This window comes from Sodiomyces alkalinus (genome assembly GCF_003711515.1).
Source record: "Sodiomyces alkalinus F11 unplaced genomic scaffold SODALscaffold_1, whole genome shotgun sequence".
In the NCBI taxonomy this organism is placed as follows: Eukaryota; Fungi; Ascomycota; class Sordariomycetes; order Glomerellales; family Plectosphaerellaceae; genus Sodiomyces; species Sodiomyces alkalinus.
Window position 1 is genome coordinate 5,765,741 of NW_021167079.1, and position 18,616 is coordinate 5,784,356.

Below are 18,616 nucleotides of genomic sequence, written 5' to 3' on the forward strand. Positions count from 1 at the left end.
GGCCCTCGAATAAAGACTAAGAGTAACCGTAAATAGTACGCCTCTTTAGCCGTTAGGGGTATATACCGTAGACGGCCGATCTGAAATCTACGCTGCCTCGGCTGCTAAGTAGACTACTACGGTTTCTATGTATAATGGCTAGGAAACTAGTAATAGAATAACTCGTGGCTATCAACGTTATCACGATTATAGTCGAAAAAGCCTATTAGCTAAGTCTTCCGGTCCCGTAATATCCGCTTAATCTGGCTTATAGTCGCGTTATCGCCGAAGTATATAGGCTGCTATCCCTTAAGGTGAACCGGAAGACGTATAATAGGTGGGAACTCGCGATATACCGGGAACTCGAATAACTAAATAATAGCCTCTGTAGAACCGATATAACGGCTCTAGAGATAGATATTTACCTCGTCCTCGCCCTCTTTGCCTGATATTAGCGTAGTTATACGGTCGCTACCCTTATAAACGTACTTATACACGTACTTAATCGCCTAAATAGAGCCGTATATATTAAAGTATAAGATACTAGATATAATTAATAACTTACCTTAATAGATCCGTAAATCTTAACGTTAATATAGGCACCGTAACAGAGGCAGAGATACAGACTATAAGGAATAATAAAACGGTTATTAAGGGGGACCTCTCCTATACGGCCCCTCTTTATAATATATAGGCTAGAGTTACGGCGCCTATACTTAGGATAACTATCCTCGCGTATAGCCGTTTCCGGGCAGTACGGCTTAAGGAACCGCTTAAAGCATTTTATACGGTTCCCGTTATTAGGCTATAGCTATATACACGGCGTAAAGGGCTTATTATCACCGTAAGAACTATATATTATATTCTTACTAATAATATTAAAAAGACGGCTAGTAGGATCCGACTCGTAGTCCGGTAGCTCTGCAGATATAACCTTATCGATAGTTACGGCGTCCTTATATATCTCGGCCGCCCGCCACATAAGAAAAAGAAGGATATAACGATATAGAAGACCGCGCTTCTAGTATTCCACGGTCTATATAATACCCGTAAACTCACTAAATAGACTATCACGTAGCTATTATTCCAGGTCGCGGGACTTTAATTCGAATACACGGCCGACTAAATCGGGCCGGTTACTAGTAGTCTAATCTAGCTAAAGCTCCCGTATAATCTCTGGCTAAGTAGAATTAGCCGTAAAGATAATAAAAAAGGTCGGAGCGCCGAGAGCCTATATAATTACTATAGAATTCTAATAGTATTACGAGATAAACCGCTAGCTGCTAATGTAATTTAAGGGTAAGACGATCCGTCGGCTAATATTACGGGTATTACTGTTAGCCTTATACGCTTAATCCCGTATCCCGTTATATATGTTAGCCTGTATCTCGTTCTAATAGCGCTAGATCTAATTAAGCTTCTTCTAATCGCAGGATACCTATAAGTCCACTAAAAACTACTTAAAAAGACGGCTGTATATAAAGGATGTAAACCTCTACTAGTGTCGCGGGTATAGTATATAACGGTAGAACTAACGGAACTTTACCTCGGTGTTCTGCCACTAACGGTTATAAATATCCTGTAGCTATAACTACTAGTAATATCCGGAACCGCCACGCGGATATATAAGCGGGTAAGATAGTGGTAGGTAGGTAGAATACTCGTGGTCGATCCGCGTAAGGCCGCCTACGCTACCGTTAGACTGTCTCTCTACGAGGATAATATCACGGTAGTAGACTTTACCCCACTTATCCGGTATAATAGCCGTAACTTTATTCGTAACGGGTAGATTCTTACACCGTATATTAGCACCCTGCTTAATAACTAATTCTATCCTAGGGTTAAGTATAATATGGTATTATTCACAGAGGGAGTTAAAGCGTTTACGGGCCGTTTTATATATTTGTATAAAGGGGTTATACTTATACAGGAAGTCCGAAATCTCCTTAAGGATATAACGGTTAAGCGTAGAGTTAAGGCTTTAGGTATTCGTAAGGCGCTAATTGGTAATAGCCTACGGGTCGTAAAAGTATAGCTAGGTAAAGGCGGGAAGTCGACCTATAGCACTTAATAGCTTAGTATAGTAGTAGAGGGTACCGTGGATCTAGAAGGCTATCGCGCCGCCGGCCGTAGCACCTTAACGGGTCTGAGTATATTATATAGACGTAAACGAAAAGGTATTATGATTTTAACGGATTCTCTTACGATAATCTACAGCTTAAGCGGTATCCGTGTATAATAGGCGTTAGAAAAAGTCGGGTAACGGGGAGATAACGGGAACGTCGATATCGTCCTGGTTATAATAGATACCGAATTTCGGGCTTATAGATGACGATTCCTATAAAAGAAGATAATAGCGGTTAGCTAACGGTTAATAACGCGGGATAGAAAACTAACCTATAACTTCTCCCTAATCTAATAAAGCGTAGCGTAATGTTTATACTTTACCCGTATTAATCTAAGGTCGTAGTAATTAACCGTAATACCTGGCTAATACTACTCTAGCGGCCTAGTATATTCTTCGCGGCGTTCGCGACGGTCGGTATTCGTAATACGCTGGCTAGTATTAATAACTATCCTCCCACGGCGGGCGGTAACACGGTAGGTATTATAGGTATTATACGCGGTATTATTACGCCGTATAGTAAAATTAGCTCTTAGAAGGTAATGCCTATAATACGTGTAGTAACTCCCCGGGGTAGACTACGGGCCTTTTCTCTGCTAACGGGCGCGACGGCGATATATAGGAACCGGGGGAGGATCTATTAAAGGGTGGCCTATTAGAACGGGTGGAGGAGGAGCCGGGGGAGGATTTATTAGAGGGTGGCCTATTAGAACGGGTAGTGGAGGAACCGTAGAACCTATAGGAGGTGCAGGACGGGCTTAACGGGCGGTTCGACGGTTAGCTTAATTAGCTCTGCAGGTAATATAGGTAGCGTAAATCCTTTAACGCGACCGTGGATAGAAGCCGAACTCGGAACATGGCCTTATGATATTATAACTATAATAGCGCTTAGGCTCGCGCTCGGTTTAACTAACTATTCTAACGGCGTTATAGCGTTAGGAGCTAAAAACGAACGGCGTAATAAAAAGTGTTACGAGCAGAGCGAAGCATATATATAAAACAGTATAGTCTAAAAGTCAAAATAATAGGCGACTTACACCGTTTTTATCACTAAAGATACGAAAAAAGGGCTAAAAATATATATATTATAAAAGTAGACAGATTTACGAGTTATATAGGTATATACTATAGAATTAAGTCTCCCGGAAAACACTATAAAATAACGAAAAACGGGACCGGATGGTAGTACTGCTACGAACGTAAGGCTGGCTATTAACTTACGCAAATTAAAGCGGGCCAGCGTTAGTGTATTCTTAGAAGGGGGTTAGTTAAAGAGGTGAATACGAAGGCATATTATCTTTAATTTTCATTTTTTTAATTCCCATTTTTATCTTTTTCACAAAAGAAATTGGCTTCTACACTACTTGGTACTAACACAACCCCTGTAAAGCTTGTACCTCGGTACCTTAGTCACAGTTGAAACTTCACAGCGCATCTGCAGGATGGACCGAGCAAAGAGAGGAGGACCATCATGCTGTTCATGATGCATATGGAACGTTAGCTACCCAAGACTTCACCCAATACCGTAGCTACGCTTTGCAAATCACCTCCCGTCATCCTCCACACCGTGTGGTTCTGGGCACCGTCACAACGCCGCTCTGGTATTCGAAGTAGGTACGTCACAGTCCAGTACACACACCGTCGGTCAACTGATCGTCAACTAGCTGTACTCCGTACAAACAAACGAACTGATGATCGCGCTATGATTGTATGCTGTCATATCAGCCATGTCTTGCAAAACCTAGTGTACATGTACAGGAATCGCCCAACATGCTGTCACGGTGAGGCGGTCTGGTGACTATCTACGAAGTAATTCTAGATGCTGCATCACAATAAAAGTCGCATGCTGTAATTACGCTACAGACATCTCCCCTCACAGGGCTGCAGGGTCGAAATACCTACAGACAGCAAGTAAGGGGTCATCCAAGCCGTTGGGGACGACAGGACGACGCTACCTTATTGTTGGGTCTGTTGGGTCCCAATACAAGGTCGCACGGATAGCACCAATACACCCCCTGTACTGTCTGTACCCTTTGAAAGTGGCATGGTACTTGCAGATATGCACAGAGATGGTCAAGAAGTTTGTACCAATACATTGTTCCGCTTGTTCCGTTGTTCCTGCCACGAGGTCCGTCCTGACTGGGATATGAGAAACTGGGGAAGGAAATGATTTGAGATCTTAACCGTCGGCTTCCCCTCGGGGCAAAGGAAAAGGACCCCGATGATTGCTTCCCCGGTCTAACGGTACGAATCAACCCTTTACCTGGGACACAACAAGTACGAAGTACTTCGTACCTTATCACATACCTCGCACTCAGGACAACCCTCACCACACCTCAACGTTAACGTTCGGTCCCCAACAAGCACAGTAGCAACCAACTCTTTTAGGCAAGCTCAACTGCGAAGTGGGAACTACTCGCTCAGGTCCTGGATCCGCGCACCCAACGGCGCACCCAACGGCGCAGCCATCGCAACGTGCCTACCTATGCATAATTAACGCTCATCCCGCGTCCGTTACCGGCACATCCCAGACAACTCTCCCTCTCTCTCCTTAAAACCGGTGCTGGAGGGCTACCTAAGGTACTAATTAAATGCGCTTGCCACCCACCTCATAAAATAAGACTCTCCTCCCCACCATCGCGTCCCTTCATCCTCGCGAAAGTAGGTGTTCTTTGTCTCTTGTTCCTCTACCACTACCTTATACAACGATTCGCCGATACCTAGCCTACAACCGTCTCATCGCAGAGCCCTCGTCTGATTACTCGCGCACCAGGGACCATCATCACCTCGACCATAGCGAACTCCTGATTTCGATACGACTTTCGATACGACGAACCCCTCTGCGACTTGAGAGCCGCCATCTCACTCGCCCTCCATCCAGCATTCCATTCCGTCCGCGGTCGAGTCTTACAAGTCCTTGCTCCCGAGGGCTGGCATATTCTCGTCTTCCGTATCCTCCGAGCGGTTTTCGTTTTTTTTTCTCTTCCGAACCTCTATTTCGCACACTCCCCCACCGGAATGTCTCAAGTACATTCTCGCACAGCTCCCGCGGTAGGAGCTCCTCAGGCTGCAGCGAAGGACGCACCTGTGGTACCTGATATTCCTGCTGCTGCCGTCGCCGCCGCTGCTGCGCCCGCGCCCGCTGCCGCGACTGACCCCGTCGTCCCGGAGGCTCATGAAGTTGATACCTACCGTAAGCTTCAGAAGAAACCCCGCCCTCAATTCCATTATTCTACCCCTCTCTCACTGGAGGGGCTTCCCCCCCTTATTTTACTCTTGTCCACGTGGAAAATATCGGCGCAGGCTTCAGCGCTGAAGCAGTAGAGCGAATGATGATTGAAAATGAAGATGGCTGACTCGGCGTGTTCTCATGTTTAGATCCCCCGCAAAAGATGTTTGAGAGTACGTCCTGACTAGCTGAGGAACATCCCCTCCATCATTGCGCCTCCCCCCTTCCAATTCCTGTCAGGCTCGTTGAGACAGTATTTTCCCCGCCCCATGAATCTGATCCCGCCATCCCTGAGTACCTGAGCTGGCCCCTTTTCCATCGACTTCCTCTAGCTCCTGTAGCTTGACGCTGCCTAGAAGATTTGGGTCCAAGTCCGCCTCTGGAGCTCCACACTTTTTCTTGGCAACGTGAATCGCGAGGGAGTGAAAACAGAAAAAGGAAAGGAAAAAAAATCGGGCGGGGCGAGGGGAATGGACTTCAGAATTCAATTTCCCCCAGGCGTTTGTTTCCCTTCGCCGTGTTGGGACGGGGAGAGCGAGTCGCCTTGAAAGAGGAATGGAGGGGAGAATACTCTCGAAGGATGGGATTAACCAATACTCGCTGCCATGGTTTCAGTCGTCGCTAACTTTTCTTTTTGACTTTCTGCAGAGCATCCCAGCAAACCCCACCTCAACGGTGAGTTTAGCACGACCCCTGTCCCACCCCAGAATTTGACACCCTTTGCACCCCTCCTTTTCCCGACCCCCTTTTTCTGAACCCCTCCCGATTTCGGCATTTTGTATGGAGGGGCACAACCGACAATGTACGTCACAAGAAGAAGCTGACATTGAATTCCCCAACCTAGGCCTGGAGGAGTACCAGACTTTATACAAGGAATCAATCACCGACCCTAAGAAGTTCTGGGGAACCAAGGCACGCGAGCTCATCTCTTGGTATACCGATTTTCAAACCGTGCATTCTGGCAGTCTTGCAGGTGGTGACAACGCGTGGTTCCTCGAGGGTACCCTGAACGCATGCTACAACCTCGTTGACCGACACGCCTTTAAAGACCCCAACAAGGTCGCCATTATCTACGAGGCCGACGAACCCACCGACGCCCGCAATGTCACCTATGGCGAGCTTCTGCGGAACGTCTCACAGGTCGCCTGGACTCTCAAACAAATGGGCGTCCGCAAGGGAGATACTGTCGCCATCTATATGCCCATGATCCCCGAGGCCCTGGTCGCTATGCTGGCTTGTGTTCGTTTGGGTGCCATCCATTCCGTCGTCTTTGCCGGCTTCTCGGCCGACTCCCTCCGCGACCGTGTTCTCGACGCCAGGTCCACGGTCGTCATCACCACGGACGAGGGAAAGCGTGGTGGCAAGCTGATCGGCACCAAGAAGATTGTCGACGATGCCTTGAAGCAGTGCCCTGGCGTGTCGCATGTCCTGGTGTACAAGCGCACTGGTGCCGAGATCCCCTTCACGGAAGGCCGGGACCTCTGGTGGCACGAGGAGGTGGAGAAATGGCCCGCCTACTTCCCCCCGGTTCCCGTCAACTCCGAAGACCCTCTTTTCCTCCTCTACACCTCCGGCTCGACCGGGAAGCCCAAGGGCATCATGCACACCACGGGAGGCTACCTTGTAGGTGCTGCGGCCACCGGAAAATACGTCTTCGATATCCACGACGGTGATCGCTACTTCTGCGGCGGCGATGTCGGCTGGATCACCGGCCACACCTACGTTGTCTACGCCCCTCTTCTCCTGGGCGTCACCACCGTCGTCTTTGAGGGCACCCCTGCGTACCCCACCTTCTCCAGATACTGGGACATCATCGAGAAGCACAAGATTACCCATTTCTACGTGGCCCCCACCGCTCTCCGTCTATTGAAGCGTGCTGGCGACGAGCATGTCAGGGCCAAGATGCAGCACCTCCGTGTTCTTGGCAGCGTCGGCGAGCCCATCGCAGCAGAAATCTGGAAGTGGTACTTTGATGTCGTCGGCAAGGAGGAGTCCCAGATCATCGATGTAAGTAACTTACTCGCCGTTCGGTTCCAAGTGCGGACATATGGCACTCGGATGGCTCACGCGCTTATACAATGTCGCAGACCTACTGGCAAACAGAAACGGGCTCCAACGTCATCACTCCTCTGGCTGGCGTTACTCCCACCAAGCCCGGCAGTGCGTCGCTCCCCTTCTTCGGCGTCGAGCCGGCCATTATCGATCCCGTATCAGGTCAAGAGATTCACGGCAACGACGTCGAGGGCGTCCTGGCATTCAAGCAGCCTTGGCCAAGCATGGCCCGGACCGTCTATGGCGCTCACAAGAAGTACATGGATACCTATTTGAACGTTTATAAGGGATATTATGTATGTTTTTCTGTTTTCCCCGTTTCACTTTTCACTTTTCATGTTTTATTTGTTTTCGTTTTCGGGGGTGTCCTTTGGTGGCCCATCGTACTAACCCACCGTGTTTTCTAGTTCACTGGCGACGGCGCTGCCCGAGACCACGAAGGGTTCTACTGGATTCGTGGCCGTGTGGACGACGTGGTCAACGTCTCGGGCCACCGGCTGTCGACGGCCGAGATTGAGGCTGCGCTCCTTGAGCACCACGGTGTCGCCGAGGCCGCCGTCGTAGGCGTCGCGGACGAGCTGACGGGCCAGGCGGTGAACGCCTTTGTCAGCCTCAAGCAGCCCAACGATGCCAGCGACGCGCTGCGCAAGGAGTTCATCATGCAGGTGCGGAGGAGCATCGGCCCCTTTGCGGCGCCCAAGGCGGTCTATATCGTGCCCGACCTGCCTAAGACCCGGTCTGGCAAGATCATGCGCCGCGTCCTGCGGAAGATCCTGGCGGGTGAGGAGGATCAACTAGGCGACATCAGCTCGGTATGTGCTTCTGCTTCCCTCCCACATCATCTTCTTTCACTCTTGGAGTACGTATTCAGGCTAACCAGATGCTGCTTCTTTTAGCTATCCGATCCGTCGATTGTCGAAAAGATCCTCACCTCCGTACACGAAAGCAGGTCCAAGAAATAGAAATAAAACCTACACAAGAGAAATGAAGAGAGAGGGGAGCGGAGGGGGACGACTAGACGTGCCCCTGATATGCTTGATATCAACCACGATGAAAGATATGCCTCCGGTTGGATTGATCTTAAAACGATAGCACGTTTTGTAATGTATATATATGTCAGGGTGCGATTACTTTTCCCCTTGTTCCGTTGTTGGACATTCCATCGGCGTCGTGGATGATTCTGGGCTGCTTGGATTCCCCTTAGACTGGACGGCACCGAACATGGTTGATAATATATACGAAGTAGAGGTCATGCCTTCAGTGTGCCAGTTCCTCCGCCATCAGGCGGCCTGCACGATTTAGAGCAAGAAAATCTTCAAGACTTCGAAATCTGGGTTTGACTCGCAACGGGATCTCCTACCACTACTTTCATACCAACTAACCATCGGTGATTCGAAAGCCCTTACTGCGCCAAATGGTCTCCATGTCGGTGAACCTGATGCTTGGGCATGATTTTGGATTGCAGTACTGGATGATCTGACCGACATCCGGAACAATGAATCTACGCAGTTATTCTCGGCCGACGACCTACGGGCTTTGATTCGGCATACATCATAAGTCAACTTCATCCCGATGCCGAGGCCAACGTTGATACAGCCCCATCTATCCAGCGTCTACGGGTGGAAAGGTTCTCAATGCTAGACTTGTCATCTGCCCAGAAACGGTCGTGGCGAGGTCGTCTTTTGCGCAGGACAGATATAGCACCCCTGGAGTTGCACAGACAGGCAGTCGATCTTTGCGATACGCACGATCGTCGTACTCTTGCCCTTTCGCAGTCCTTCCCAACAGGAGAAGTGGCGACAAGGAAAAATGATACTTGATCTCGCGTTATATGACACGGATGATGACTAGCGATAACGATGAAGTCGCGACATGGGCGTTCGTTGCCTTCGACATTTTTACGATCGATCCATGTACGTTGTACACGTAATCGGCGACCTTTAACTCTGCATGGGGCCCAAATTTAGATCAGACGGATGCAGGCTCATTAGGTACCTTAGGTTTGTCCCTCGATTAGAATCAAGATAACCTCTGGTGTTGTGTCGATCACTGCCACTGAGCAAGGTCAGACAAGACCAAGCTCATTCAACACAAATCGTCGTTGTATGCCGGACAGCGAGTGCGAGAGATACATAGCTTCTTCGACAGCCCTTTTTATGACTGTATGTATTCGTACTCGGATGGTCCGGGGGGTAGTAAGCGGGAGATCATTCCCGCAGATGGTTGGTTCAGAGGGCTGGCCAAAGGCCCAGCCGCCCCTAGACCGGTAACACGACAGGAGAACGAACACCCAATAGAAACGATTGCAAGGTACCTTTTAATCTGATGAGACGATTCGTAAGCGCGGATGTCTTTCACTGCCCGCATGTGCAGCAAGCAGGAGGGACGAAAGTAATATGCCGAGAAACCTCTAATTATCCCATGGTGGAGGAAGTGAGAGTTACCCCTCTCGTTTTCTTTAGACTATTGGGTAGTGTTTATATACGTTTGCCCGCGAAGACTTGTTTGCATCCCACTTTCTTTGTCTGCGGGACTCGAGTGATAATCTTGCATATCCGTGTTGTACGTTGTATCTACCTAAGTGAGGTACCTAAGGTAGGTGATTAGGTAAGGTATCTACCTTATGTAGAGAGTTCCTTCAGGGCGGGGACGCAAGGTCCCGTTAGTAATTGCTTACAGTTTGATGCTCAGAGGGCGCTAAGCAAACGGGGGGAAGAAACGAAGAGAGAAACGGCCACAGGATGCCATCACGCGAGGACAGTGTTCACCAAAGACGAACGAGAGAGTCTGGCTGGTTGATGGTGCTTTGCTTTCTTTTTTTCTACAGAGTAATGACTTCGTGGTGGACGTGTAATGATGTGTTCGCCAATGGGAAAAGGGCAACGGAAGGACTGCACTGCCTCCCCGTGGCAAAAGAAGAAGGCGCTTCAGAACGTCCAAAGTTTTCGGTTGTTCCACCATATCTGTCGGCGTCATCTCGTGAACGTGTCGTGCGGCGTGCCACTGCCTGCCCCTAATTTCACTTGTCCCGATTTCTTCGTTCGTTTCCCGGACCATCTCGGGCCAAGCTTAGGTACTCATATGAATCTGGGCAGGTGTGTGGACCCAGCCCCTTGCCGCAGCACGGTTTGGTTTGGGGATGAGCGTGCGTTGGCGGTAGGAGAATATGAGCGCTTTTATTACGGAGTCGAGTCCTCTAGGTATAAGATGTCCCTTTGAGAACCTTTAGAAGTAGAATATGGGCTGAAGAGAGCTTCTTTTCTTCTATTATTTTTTATACGTATAAAATAATAGGTTTACGTGCAATTAAGAATAATTAGAGAACTTTCCCTTGCTGGGAGAGGATGACGACGCTGCGTTGTTCGTGGGTGCTGTCGTCATCCACTCAAAAGACGCGGCATCCTGGCGCTCGCTTTTGTCCGCACCAGGGCAGTGGAATACACGTGTAGATACATCGAGACTTGCGTTTTGTGGAGTATTTATAATCCGTATATCAATTTCTCCCTTTTGTGAGGCTAATAGGTACCTGAATGTGGCTTTCGGCATACGTACGGTACACGCGTCGTCTAGCAAAATACCGAGATACGTACCTAAGTAGTACTAGCTCCCGATTCCGACTCGGCTAAGCCCCGGTTTCAATTAGCCCCGATCCGCCAAGACAATCCGCCCCTGCTTCCACTTCCACTACAACACGTACATACACTACCTAACTCCCGTCCTGCCCTTTCCCCCCCCAGGTCGTCGTCAGCACCTACCCTGCGCCAAGTTGAGCCTCCCACCGTGGCGTGGCGTTCCTGCTGCTGTTGGTTCCAGGTTCCAAGGTTCTTTTTGACTTTGACTTTTTACGCTACTTTGGACTTTTAACGCTTCGCTTCCTCTTCTCTTCCATGCCCCTGCCCCGTCAAACCGTTGCCACTAATCTCCCCTCTCCCGCCACCTTTCGACTTACCGAACCTCTCAACCAAACGTCTTGACTTCCTCGATCCGGACTCTTGACGATCTTCGCCATCCATCTACCATACTTGTTCATACCAGGCCGTCTGCTGCGTATCCTCACCGGAAAACACACCAACACACGGCTGCTCTCTACCGTACTGGGAGGAAGGTCTTGACCTACACTTTCACGAGAATTTTCGGACTTTTCAACCTCGATTTATCACCGACCTCTTTCTTACAGCTACCCTTCAGCAGCCATCGACTGATGCAATAGTCGTCGTCGAGCCCCGTCCCGTAGTCGGGACATTACTATCACCTCAAACGACGGGGATCGTAATATCACTTGATAATCATGGTTTCCCTACGTTCATTATTCACATTTATTGGTGTATCTGCCATTGTTCAAGATGTCGTCGGTAAGTTTTGGAATTTGGAATTCACTGCCTCCACCCCCCTGCCCAGTCCAGAATTGCACCGAAGACACCAATCCAAACGACAACCACAACCACAACCACAACTAACAATCTTGGCTCCTATAGCAAATAATTCACATAGGAACCCTTTGAAATACATCTCCATACTGGAAGAACCGACCTTCAACACCCCTTCGAAACGCGTTCATTCCCATTCCTCCTTTGATCTCACCTTTTCCCTCCATGACGGCCAGCAAGACGTCCGTCTGGCCCTCGAACCCAACCACGACATCCTCCAAGACAACTTGCAAGTCAACTACCTCGCGCCTGACGGGACTTTGAGGCAAGTCGAACACGTACAACGACACGAACACAAGGTCTTCCGCGGCAAGGCCTTTGTCCGACGCGAGGACCGCTCCGAGTGGACCCACGTTGGATGGGCGAGGATAACGGTCCATCGCGATGGTAAGCACCCCGTCTTGGAAGGGGCTTTCCGTGTCGATGGAGACCACCACCACATTCATACCGCCTCCAACTATCGGCGCCTGAGACACCCGCAAGACCCCGACGTCGAGAATGGCCTGGATCCGGACGAGTACATGGTCGTCTGGAGAGATTCGGACATCATGGATGACTACTACTACTACGACGACTCCCGAGACCTAAAGCGAGACGTGCGCGGTTCCAGGCACTGCGACTCCGAGCAGCTCTCGTTCAACACAAAGTACGACCCCTGGGCACACGGAGACGAAGAGGACCCGTTGCGAGCCGCGTCCACGAGGTCCTTGTTCGGCAGGCAGATGGACACCGGGCCGACTGGCGACGACGGTGCCGCCGTCGGTCTGGCTTCGACCATTGGGAGCACCCTGGGCTGCCCCAACACCCGCAGGGTTGCCCTGGTCGGCATCGCCACCGATTGCACCTACACGGCTGCCTTCAATTCGAGCCAGTCCGTCCGCTCCAACATGATCAACCTCGTGAACGCCGCCTCCGAGGTGTACGAGAACAGCTTCAACATCTCCCTGGGCATCCAGAACCTGACCATCAGCGACGCCGCCTGCCCCGCGTCTGCCAGCAATCTCGCTCCGTGGAACATCGGCTGCGACCCGAATACGAGAATCGGCGACCGCCTGGTTCTCTTCTCCAGGTGGCGCGGCGCCATCGACGACAACAACGCCTTTTGGACCTTGTTCAGCACCTGTGACACGGGCAGCGCCGTAGGCCTGGCCTGGTTGGGCCAGGTCTGTGTCCAGGGCTCTCAGGACACGGAGGGCAACGACGGTGGCGTCGAGACGGTCTCGTCGGCCAACGTCGTCCTCCGCACGCCGCAGAGTGAATGGCAGGTCTTTGCACACGAGGCTGGGCATACGTTCGGCGCCGTGCACGACTGCGACGAGGGCGAGTGCGCGGCCGTGGGCTCCGACGGCATGCGGCGATGCTGCCCTCTCAGTGCCGACGAATGCGACGCCCGCGCGCAGTTCCTCATGAACCCTTCTACCGGATCCCACCTTCGGCAGTTCTCTCCGTGTACCATCGGCAACGTCTGCTCGGCGCTTTACCGAAATGCGATCCGATCGGACTGCTTGATGGACAACCGCAACGTCGAGACGATCACGGGAAGTCAGTGCGGCAATGGCATTGTCGAGGCCGGCGAGGACTGCGATTGCGGTGGCGCCGAGGAGTGCGGGGACGACCCGTGCTGCAACCCCGAGACGTGCCGGTTCACGGAGAATTCGGTCTGCGACCCTGCCAACGAGGCATGCTGCACCGGTCAGTGCCGGTTCGCCGCGTCGGGCGCCGTGTGTCGCGAGAGCACGGGGCTGTGCGACCCGCAAGAGGTATGCCCCGGCGATTCGGGCATGTGCCCCAGCGACCGCCACCTGGACGACGGCGAGTCGTGCGGCGACGACGGCGACAACCTGCGCTGCGCGTCGGGCCAGTGCACCTCCCGGGACCAGCAGTGCCAGGTGGCGGTCGGCTCCCGGGATACGAACAACGAGACCACCGCTTGCGGCTCCCAATGCCAGCTCCTCTGCCGGTCGCCCACGGTCTTTGGGACGGACATGTGCCGGCAACCCGCCAGCCAGTTCTTCATAGACGGGACGCCTTGCTCCAACGGCGGGAGATGCAGAAACGGCGTCTGCCGTGGGGAGTCTGTCGCCGGCAGCGTGGAGAACTTCTTCCAAGAATATCGTCATATTATTATTCCCGTGGCCGCGTCTGTCGGAGGTCTTATCGCACTGGCCATCCTTTGGTGCTGCGTCTCGTCGTGCTGCAAGAGGCGTCGGCGCAACAAGGCGGCGAAACAGCCCCCTAGCCCCCCACCGGCGGCGGCGGCAGCAGCAGCAGCCAACAACGACGGGCACGGCTATGGTGGTGCATGGAACGCCTCGGTTCCCCCGCCCGCTCCTCCTTCTGTTCCTCCTGTTCCGCCACCGCAGCCACAGATGTCGTCGCAATACGGTTCCTACGGTAACGACCCGCAACGGGATTACCCGTCGAATTACTCGCAGGGCTCGGGGCCATCCTACCCAGGGCAGTGGATGCCGCAGAGGGGCCAGGGGTCCATGAATACGCGGTATGCCTAGGATTTGGCTGGCCCTCTTTTTCTTTTTCTTTTCCTTTTCCTTTTTATTTTATTTTCTCACGCAACGCCCTATTCTCGTGGTCTTCGTCGTCGGTCACATCCTCGTCGTCGTGGCGGGATGACTGGGCTATGCGACCAGGCAGCCCCCACCCCACAGGGCTCGCGAAGAACGACTTTTTGGATACTCCTTGCATAGAATTGGCGTTGGCGTTATCCGGTATCCCGGCCCTTTTATTGGCATTATTTTCCGCGGCCTTTTCATTCCCCGTCTCTCTCTCTCTCTCTCTCTCTCTCTCTCTCTCTCTCTCTCTCTCTCACTTGCACATTATCGTCTAGGCCTTGGAAGGAAAATAGCCTGTCATAAGAGCTACGGCCGTCTGGGATGAGCACCAACATTTTGTTCATCGATAGCATAGGACGGAGGGGCCTGTTCTAAGGGGCTGGACACATATATATATACACTGGGGACTATCCACACCATCCTGAGATTTAAAACAAACGACGGCATATATGCATGGCATAGGCGGTTCGGCGGGATTCACGGCGCAATAGGGTGGAAACACATATACGGATATTGGACTTGGCATCTCGCTCCTTGTCGAGTGACCGAGGTCGTCATAAAGAGGCTGACGCCTTGGCTTGGATATAACTGGCTGCTCTGGTTCGGAGCTAGCCTATAAGCAATAAAAAGTCAATAACACAGCGGCTTCTGATGTTTACGGGGTACGACGTGGGTCATGAACCGTGATGGTCGTCGTTTTTCTCGAGTGTTTTCATTGTATCCCAGACAAGTGAATAACGAATGCCTGCTACCTTTCTTTTCCACGTTTCCACGTTCCCCCATGTCGGTAAGGGGGTTATAGAAATCACGACGCAAACAGCGACAGCATTCGGTGACACGGCAAGAGGAGGGAGGGGGCGGACACCTCTTCCCGCGCTGCCGCTGCCACGGGGGGGAAAATAAAGACCAGAGAAAAGACAGGAAGAAAGAAAGAAAAGGAAGGCGGGAAAACCAAAAGAGGTGGGGAGGAGCGTGCTTCGGTTCAACGCCGCCTGTGGGCACTGGGCCTTCCAGAGCCGGAGGAGTTCTTGCGCGGGGTGGTCGGGGGGTCGTGGTGATGCTGGGTGGCGGAATGGTCGTCTTCGTAGCCGCACAGGAGGCGGGTGAAGTAGAGACGGGTGCCTGGGATGCTCTAAGCGCGGAAAGCGTCAGTCTCGTTGTAGATGCGATGGACTTTGATTTGGAAGAAAAGGTTGGTTGGGGGAAGAGAGGGGGGGGGGGAGGGGCGCGGGATGGGAGGGAAACAAAGAAGAAGAAAGGGGAAAAGGCAACGTACATCATCCCGACTGGATGCGTACCACATCAGCAGCTCGGGCGTCTCCAGCACGTCCCGGGCCCATTCGCGACGGCGCCAGCTCTCCCAGCTCTCGCCGGGCGGGCGGCCCCGTCTCAGGTTCGCTGCTGCTGCTGCGGGGGAGGAAGAGGAGGCGGTGGCGGCGGCGGCGGCGGCGGCGACACCCCTGCCGACTTTACGGCGGAGGTAGCTGTCGTCGGAGCTCTGGTTCGGGTGGAGGTGGCGCGGGGTTCGGACAAGGCCGCCGACAAAGTCGTCTGACGAAGGGTCGAAGAGGTCGAGGTCTGGTTCGAAATCGAGGTCCATCTCGGCCATGTCGAGGTCCATTTCGGAGGCGGAGTCTTCGTATGGGTCTTTGCCGCGGGCTTGGCGGTCTCTCATGGACGAGGTGAAGGGTTGGTGGGAGGCAGATGAGGCGGTAGTGGTAGCGGTAGTGGTGGTGGTGGCGGGAGGGTGGGCTGTGCGGATGTTGCTTGTTGGGAACGGGGTGTTTAGGGCTGAGCTCATGCTGGTTGTTGCGTGTGTCGAGGTGGCGATGGGCGAAGGGGATGATTCGCCGCTGCTGCTAGGGGTTGATGGGTAGCCGCTGGTGATGTAATGAAAGAACTGATGAGGGGATTGGAAGTGGTTCTGGTGGTGGTGGTGATGATAGTGATGGTGATTGTCTGGAGCGAGAGTGTGGGTTTGAGCTTGATGCGTGGGGGAGTTGTTAGATGGGTTGGTGGTGGTCCCGAAATAGGCTGCCGAGGAGGACATAGCGCCAGTGGGCTTGTCGGGTGCTGCTTGTTGTCTTGGCCGAAGGTGAAATGGTGAGTTTTTAGGGAGGAGGGATGGATGAAGTTGTGGAATAGAAGGTAAGGAGGAGGGGGGAATCGAAGGCGAAGACGTCAGTCATGAGATGAGCTCGAGGAGCTAGCTAAGGTACCTTGCCTTGTGTGCTATTGCTGCCGCTAAGGTAAGGTAAGGAAGGTTACATATGTACTCCGTCGCTGGTGGATGAGTTACGATGTACCTATATGGAGTGAGGTACGGAGGACATGATACAGAGTTACGAGGTCGGCCGAGTGAAGTGAGGGAGCCGGATTTAGGTGGTACCTTATTGAACTGGCCGAGTCCAGATCCGACAAGACGTTTCCCCAATTCATACAGAGGAATTACACGATAACAGTCGGTGAGAGCAAGTTCATGTATGATTTCGCGGGTCATGGCTGATGGAGTGGCAAACAATTTACAGGGAAAAAGAGAGAGGGAGGGAGAGAAGAGAGAAAGAGAAAAGAACGTCGCCAAGGCGGAATCAAGTTTGCACAGAGAACCAAGTAATTGCAGAAATTACACATGTAGATCAAAGTCTGCTGCCACTGCCACTGTCATCTGATTACGAGGTAATTAGCTCTCCCTCCCTCTCTCACTTGTTCGTGATGGTATCGAACAATCAGACAATGAGGAATTTCACCGCCTAATTACACCCATATATCTATACATCAAAAGGATAGATGCTTCTTGCCAAGCGCAAATCAGTGATGGGCGTTTCGATGTTAATCAGTTAATCAATACTCCCCTCTCCATCCCATCCTTGCATGTCGTCCATGTGACTCGAACGACGACGCTGCGACGAGTAACAATGCATTCATTTATTACTGTGTTTCGGTTCCCCTTTTAACAAGGCTTTGTTGACGAGATTAGAGATTACCGAGTCCAAGACACGATCGCGACCGCACAGATGGGGGACTGGGAACGAGAGACAGTTTGTGATAGAACTGAGCTGAGTAATACAATGCGGTTGTCGTGTCCTTTTTTTTTCTTGTTTTCTTTTTCTTTTCTTTCTTTTCTTCACCATGCAACCCCACTCAGCTGGGCGTACCTTATCTTTTCCGTTTGTTTCTTGTCGGTTCTTGTTTTCTGTGACACGTCAATCCCCTCCCACGTCGTACAAAGCGCAAACGGAAACCCCCGCATTGGAGACATGCGCAATTGATTCCCCTTCCCTTTCCCCCACCCCAACCTGCAGTGCAGTGCATTTGCTTCACCGTCTCTCCACTGGCTCAGGATCCTCTCCTGCGTTGTCGAGGGGATACGCCACATACATACAGCGAGAGGGAGAGAATACAACATTTGAGAACGGCGAACCTTGGGAGACAACTTGGAAACTCGTTACCAGATAAGGTGCCGCCCTAGTCGCAATCAATAGGTAGTCAACAGTCACAGCAACATACAGAGGAACCAGGACAGGAACATGTATACTACGTCTCTTCGAAAACAATAGGCCATCTTCGTATGTTTGCCTCGTTCGCCAATCCCTCTAAGCGGTATGGTATGGTACACAAGCTCCCCCTTAGTATACAGCGCCGTCCCAACATCCCATGCTATCGCCAGTGTGTCCCTTTCCCCCGCTGTCAAACCCCATCCCGGGCACGCCATTCCCAAGAAGAACAAGAAAGAAAAAAAAAATGAAAAAATCATCGAACCCTGAAAGCAAGACAAAGGAAAATGGTTTTGTAGTTACGGCTCTTCGAAGCGTCCAGATGGCTCTCCCTAGCTAGTCAGAGAGGAAGGGAGAAGAGGGGATGGGCCACTGATACCTCCAAGGAAATAGAGATCCCAACATCGTGGCGACTTGAGTTGCCCAACATGAACTGTTCCCCCGCCTGGATGGTACAGTAGGGTCTCCGTGGAAATCATGAACACCAGTAGTTTCAATGCCCAGAAAATTAAAAGAACGAAACGAATATAAGACGGCAAAGACGGGGGGAAAAAAAGATGTCGACAAGAAAGGGCGCCAGAGCCTGTCTGAGAGGCTCATGGGTGGAAACTCTGTCGGTCATCCTCCATTCTCCCTCTTGATCCAACATCGGTACCGGCTACCATACGGACGAAACAGAAGTCCAGCGTCGAATGGTCGTGCTGTTGCCGTCGGGGTACAGTTCCTGACTGGGTCCCCCC

General features: G+C 51.8%; 4 protein-coding genes across 4 annotated transcripts; 2 read left to right on the top strand and 2 right to left on the bottom strand.

The window, feature by feature from the left end:
• Positions 1 to 3,514: 3,514 nt before the first annotated feature.
• Positions 3,515 to 4,573, bottom strand: SODALDRAFT_355485 (hypothetical protein; the record flags this gene model as incomplete). Its single annotated transcript, XM_028613817.1, has 8 exons — positions 3,515 to 3,578; positions 3,652 to 3,679; positions 3,744 to 3,804; positions 3,885 to 3,895; positions 3,982 to 4,055; positions 4,135 to 4,239; positions 4,412 to 4,439; positions 4,546 to 4,573. The coding sequence occupies 8 exons, from the start codon at positions 4,571 to 4,573 to the stop codon at positions 3,515 to 3,517; spliced, it is 399 nt and encodes a 132-aa protein (XP_028471085.1).
• Positions 4,574 to 4,673: 100 nt separating this feature from the next.
• SODALDRAFT_327470 (acetate-CoA ligase) lies at positions 4,674 to 8,710 on the top strand. Its single transcript, XM_028610439.1, has 7 exons — positions 4,674 to 5,297; positions 5,483 to 5,506; positions 5,982 to 6,008; positions 6,178 to 7,340; positions 7,421 to 7,681; positions 7,793 to 8,197; positions 8,282 to 8,710. The coding sequence occupies exons 1-7, from the start codon at positions 5,123 to 5,125 to the stop codon at positions 8,345 to 8,347; spliced, it is 2,121 nt and encodes a 706-aa protein (XP_028471086.1). The 5' UTR covers positions 4,674 to 5,122; the 3' UTR covers positions 8,348 to 8,710.
• Positions 8,711 to 11,461: 2,751 nt separating this feature from the next.
• Positions 11,462 to 14,451, top strand: SODALDRAFT_35228 (zinc metalloprotease mde10). The gene is made up of 2 exons (XM_028613588.1): positions 11,462 to 11,737; positions 11,861 to 14,451. Exons 1-2 carry the CDS (start codon positions 11,674 to 11,676, stop codon positions 14,320 to 14,322), a joined length of 2,526 nt encoding a protein of 841 aa, XP_028471087.1. The 5' UTR covers positions 11,462 to 11,673; the 3' UTR covers positions 14,323 to 14,451.
• Positions 14,452 to 14,929: 478 nt separating this feature from the next.
• On the bottom strand, positions 14,930 to 16,183 carry SODALDRAFT_392715 (hypothetical protein; the record flags this gene model as incomplete). Its single annotated transcript, XM_028615260.1, has 2 exons — positions 14,930 to 15,514; positions 15,659 to 16,183. The coding sequence occupies 2 exons, from the start codon at positions 16,181 to 16,183 to the stop codon at positions 15,365 to 15,367; spliced, it is 675 nt and encodes a 224-aa protein (XP_028471088.1). The 3' UTR covers positions 14,930 to 15,364.
• Positions 16,184 to 18,616: the final 2,433 nt, after the last annotated feature.